A 5,640-nucleotide genomic window follows, 5' to 3' on the forward strand; every position below is an offset into this window, starting at 1 on the left:
TTTATAAATGTATACCATGCTTCATGGAATAGTGATATTATACTTATGTTTTGCTGGTAAAACATTGTCGTGATAAATCATGGACTGTCTGAGACATTTACTATGTAATGAGCTGTAAAGATGAAAGCTATCGCTATGTGTAATGTTGGTTTTTAATTTAGTTGTTGAGAGTGAGCCCGAAGAGATTTTTGCTAATTAGTGATTGACAACAAGTACCTTGTCTGCAAATAATTTAATCATTTAATGTCATCCTACATAATCATAACTTTTTTTACAAGCATTTTAAAAGTCCGCGTCCAAACAGTGACTGTGTGTTATAAATAGTACAACATGCAAATCTGAATGAATAAACATTCTATTGTGCAAGCTCAGTAAGCAATCAGAAACATTCTGTATCAAATAAGTAGGAGTTAAATTCAATATACAAAGTTGGACATAGACTATTCTTCTCTCTACAATTGCACAACTTCTCAATAGGGCATTCTTAAATGACAGAGAGTGTAAGAAGTCTTTAACTGCCTTACAAATGTAAAGATCCAAATGCCTTTCACAAAACTTGACTGATTTTAGAGACTAAATATTCATAGTGTAAAGGAGAGTATATTCATTTGGCCGATATCCGCTGAATACATGCTCTTTCCTTCATTACATTCCTCCTGACAACGTAGGTTAGTACTGCTAGTGAAAGTCCACCCTGCATCTCATGTCTTATCACAGTATCATAGGCTTCCTGTTACAGACACACACACACACGGACACACACGCGCGCACACACACTCTTCTCTGTCTTTATCAAGACAGGAAGCACCTCCGGTTGAGTGGGGACTGCATGGTTCTCTGACGTTGTGTTTCAGTTCAATCGTCATTCACTATGTGATTCATTCACTGTCAAAGACGATCTGATCACTTATGATACGACATGTCACTCCCAGAGTCACTGATAGGACAGCAGTATCCAGGTCAAACACGCATCACCGTAGAGTTCCCCATATCCTCTCTGCTTTTCCTTCTGTCTTTGCTTCTTTATTTTTCTCTTGGCTAATCCTGCTTGCAGAGTGTTTCAGGGTTTGGTCCTGCATTGTGGGAACCATGTTTTGTAGGGCATGGCCTGTCAGTCTCTCTGTGCTTGGTCAGCCTTCCATCCTGTAGAAGCCCAAACATTCCAGTTACTGTTTTCATGTTTTCCTGTCGTCTTCTCCTCTCATATCATCCCTTGACGGCGTCAGCGGCGAGGGACTCCAGGAGGGATCTGTAAATGTCTGAGCGCAGGAAGCGAGGGTACGAATCTCTCTCCATCAGCCCATAGACAATCTTCTGGGCATCGTCGAAGCATTGGAGGTTAGGAGTCTTCACAGCCCTCTTGATCTGCTCCCTTGTGTAGTAGTCAATGTTTATCTGGAACAAGATTCATTTAGATTTACAAAGTACAGAAGCATTTCATATAGCATGTCTGGAGACATTTGAGGGTGGTTTAATAATAACTGGATGGTGTTGATGAAATACATTGAAACATCAATGAGGTTACAGAGGGTTATTTGAATCTCTAACATGTAGCCATGTACTGTAATACATAACAGTCTTACCTCTTTAGGAGCCCTAGCCTTTATGAACTGCTCATAGATTTTCTTTGCCTTTGATGACATTCTGAACGATGACTTGATTTTCTTGTACTCCTCACACGTCAGCCAGAACTCAATGTTCTCAGCGCTGAATTCAGACTTCAGAAAGGTTCTGAAGGTGGCCAGTCCATCTGTGGGGAAGAATAAAAACAAACCAAGGCATGAAACACTGATACAGCCCCAAGCCGGCACACATGGAGTTTTTGTTTTATCTGATTTAGCTACTTATCTCTAACTATTTTGATCGTCTCGTGAAGTAAAACTTACATTTAGACTCAAGGAGTCTCTCCAGTGACTGAGACCATTGTTGGGTATCTTCTAAACTTAGCCTGCTGGGAAGAAAATGTGTGTTTGATGACTCAACTAGAGTCAAATCTGGGTAAAAATAATCTGGTATTTGATGTGAGGACAAAAGGGCACATAGAATCAACATAATTAAGAAATTATTTTAGCCGCACAGTTATCAAGTTCTTTCACGTATCAAACACTTGGGCCTTTGTGTGTGTGTGTGTGTGTGCGTGCGTGTGTGTGCCTGTGCTGTGCCAAAGTTAACATAAGTCCTGAAATTTCATTTGAATCCGCACACACTACCATAGATGGACGCTAGAACACACATGGTATTTGAACAATAAAATACATGCAAAATAATAACAATTAGCATCAATGCAGAGTGACAGTGTACGGAAGAGTAAGATTCCTTACCTCTCAGAGTGACAGTGTACGGAAGAGTAAGATTCCTTACCTCTCAGAGTGACAGTGTACGGAAGAGTAAGATTCCTTACCTCTCAGAGTGACAGTGTACGGAAGAGTAAGATTCCTTACCTCTCAGATGTGGAGTGTGAGAACATGCATTGCAGTCGGCAAATAAAGTTCTTTCCCCTATGGAGAGAAAAAGAGAAATGTCATGATCGTCTCATAAAACAAGACTTATTCCATTGCTGTATAAGGACATCTCAGTAAGTAGTATCTAGGTAGGAGGTATTTACAGGTTTAGTATAACATATGCAGTGTTTATATACAATATGTGGCCTATAGTTGTAGTATTAAGCTAATACGTATGTAAAAGTATTTTAAAATAAACTATACAAATTATTTTGTATTTAGAAAGTATATTACACATCCATAGTATTACTAGACTACATTGAATATAAAGCTTATTACTTATACAAAAGCTCCACAGTACATTTACCAAATTCCACAGCTGTTGACTGCATAAAAAAATCTATAAGCTAAACTCACAGGTTCTTGTTCCTCCTCCTGTCGTCCTGCTCCATATTGAAGTGCTGTGTTTGTGTCAGTGTCTCTGTGATGATTAGGCTGGGCATGTTTTAACTCCACACTCTCTGTCTCCTGGTGCTGCTCATGCTGCGATGGATCACTCTCTGTATGGAGGGGTCTCCCCCCACTTCAGGCCTTATATGCAGGGCGCCGCGTTGCTTAGGGGCTGGATGGTGAAACACTGAAACATCAGACCCAGCCCAGCAAACCGTAGCAAGAGAGGAAGCCTCTCTTTCTCTCTTCCTGTGACATGCGCTCTCTCTTTTTGCGACACACTCTCTCTCCCCCTCTCTCTGTGACATGCTCTCTCTCCCCCTCTCTCTGTGACATGCTCTCTCTCCCCCTCTCTCTGTGACACACTCTCTCTCCCCCTCTCTCTGTGACACACTCTCTCTCCCCCTCTCTCTGTGACATGCTCTCTCTCCCCCTCTCTCTGTGACACACTCTCTCTCCCCCTCTCTCTGTGACACACTCTCTCTCCCCCTCTCTCTGTGACATGCTCTCTCTCCCCCTCTCTCTGTGACATGCTCTCTCTCCCCCTCTCTCTGTGACATGCTCTCTCTCCCCCTCTCTCTGTGACATGCTCTCTCTCCCCCTCTCTCTGTGACATGCTCTCTCTCTCTCCCTCTGTTTTTAGGGAGGGCCGAATATCCCTTTGTTAAAAGCATGCTCTGTATGTCCACAGTATTTTTTTATCTTCGCTGCTCAGATGCAAATGACAGAGACAGTGAGAGTGATAGGCAAATCATGACCTTCGCTTACTGCGTTTTTGTACCCTGTTGAAACATCATTGGGATGTTTAAGTTATATCCAAAAGCATCATATGCACCACAAGTTGTGTTTCTTTCTCTGAAGGTTGATGGTTTACAGGTAAAACCCCTGTGAATGGATTATCAAAGGCAAACTTGCTCTATTGACAAATATTAACAGCAGTTTTGGTCTGATCGATATACTGTAGAGCGATTGCAGTAGGCAACATCAGATTTTTCACTCTCTTCTAACTATCTTTTGCACACAGTTGCCAAAGTCATATAAACCTCACTTGCCAAATTATCTTTACCAGTAGGCAGCCATGTCCAATGGCCTGTCTGTCATTCTGCACAGTAACTGACTGGTCCTCCTCAACTTGCCCAAAGATGGCCACAAGCAGTCAAGCACAACCAAGGGACACCAAAACATGTCCAATTATATTTAATGTGCCTTGTGCCCTCTCGTCCACACCACCACAACTACCTTTATATAATACAGTAAAGCTCAACTGACCAGAGGTTTTAAGTGAACACACCGCAATCGCCTGTGTGATTAACACCATACAAACAGTATCCTTTCTAGAGGTTCCTGAGTGACGGCATTGAGTAACTCAGACAGTGTCTGAAATGCACTGCACATTACCCACTTCCCTTCGGCTGTTATGACAACCGCTTGGGACTGAGCAAAACTGTGTCAGACTGTGTGTGAGGGACAAGGTGGCTTGATGTCGCCTACGTGCTGTGGTGATATAGGAGAGGTGAGCTCTTGGTCATCTAGCAAGATCATTGCCTTACACTAGCTGCCCTCAGCCCCTCCAAAAAATAAATAAATAATGTTTGTAAATATAATATATTATACCTTGCTCTAGGCTTACTGAGCAAATGAATAGTAAGATAAGGCACTATTGTCTGGTCTTCCCTCTATCCAATAGAACAACAACTCTCACATAATACAATCCCTTTGAAGTCTGCTTTTATTCATAACCTTGTATGTGTAATAAAATGTAGTTTATCTCAGAATCGTCATGCAATGCTCAATTGAAGATCCTGCTGAGTTAGCCTCCAGGCATTTGTGTCTTTCAGCGGTTTGGACATCTAGATGGAGCGAAGAAGTGCATAGTTGATAAAAGTAGCCATAGAAAAAAACTGTTGTTCCTTGGTGATGAGATTACGTCCCTAACAAGGTGACAAATTCAGGGTGATTTGCCACGCATCACTGCATATGACTGAATCCACTGGTGGGTGTCCTGAGTCAAACTCACAGTTATTGTTAGAGCCATCCAGATGGCCTTTTTAAGAGACAACTTTGAGGAATAGGGCCATCTACAGAGAGAGGTCAAGAGTGACAGGGCAAATTTTTTCCCAACTTCATGACACTGTTAATGGGCTAGCTCTGGCTAATTAGCTGAGACAGTTGACATGTGAGCACAACAGCCTTACAGGTAGGCAGGTAGCAGGCTGTGGAAAATGTTTTTGTGTGAGTCTCCTTGCCTACCGACCACAGACAATTACTCAGTGTCATAGGACAAGTCAATGATAACCCTCCATCCTGACAACATTTACATCCTGATTTATGGAAGTATAATGTACATTTGAACTGACATGATACATCCATGCTATATTAGTATTTACAGAGTTAAACAAATAACAGTTATTTGTTGACGGATATATATAATGTCCAATTAACATGGAATGAAGAGACAGATTTGTTCTTTTTCCACAACAAAGGACACTTTAATAGAAGATTTAACAGCTTTATGTTCTGCATTTTTGCAACCATATGCAAGTTATTTCTGTAACCATTCATAACTTAAGTCCTTCCATTTAGACATTCTGTACCGTCGTTCCAATCTATATAAATTCCCTAGAATTTGACTTTTGATGCAAACGCCACTTTTGACTCGTCAGTCAGTCTACAGCATGGGTGTCATACTCTTTCCATGGAGGGCCTAGTGAATGCAGGTTTTTAGTTTTTCCTTTCAATTTAGACCGAG

General features: G+C 41.5%; 1 protein-coding gene across 2 annotated transcripts; it reads right to left on the bottom strand.

Annotated features, from left to right (window-relative positions):
• Positions 1-217: 217 nt before the first annotated feature.
• Positions 218-3,173, bottom strand: LOC129869596 (regulator of G-protein signaling 21-like). Of its 2 annotated transcripts, none has more exons than XM_055944136.1 (5): positions 2,859-3,173; positions 2,442-2,498; positions 1,887-1,948; positions 1,584-1,750; positions 218-1,395 (listed from the first exon to the last, which is right to left on the bottom strand). In XM_055944136.1, the coding sequence occupies exons 1-5, from the start codon at positions 2,942-2,944 to the stop codon at positions 1,207-1,209; spliced, it is 561 nt and encodes a 186-aa protein (XP_055800111.1). In that variant the 5' UTR covers positions 2,945-3,173; the 3' UTR covers positions 218-1,206. The 2 variants fall into 2 exon arrangements, with proteins under 2 accessions (XP_055800111.1, XP_055800110.1); XM_055944135.1 differs by having other exon boundaries at positions 1,887-1,951; positions 2,859-3,170.
• Positions 3,174-5,640: the final 2,467 nt, after the last annotated feature.

The sequence above is a fragment of the Salvelinus fontinalis genome, chromosome 14, assembly GCF_029448725.1.
Source record: "Salvelinus fontinalis isolate EN_2023a chromosome 14, ASM2944872v1, whole genome shotgun sequence".
In the NCBI taxonomy this organism is placed as follows: domain Eukaryota; kingdom Metazoa; phylum Chordata; class Actinopteri; order Salmoniformes; family Salmonidae; genus Salvelinus; species Salvelinus fontinalis.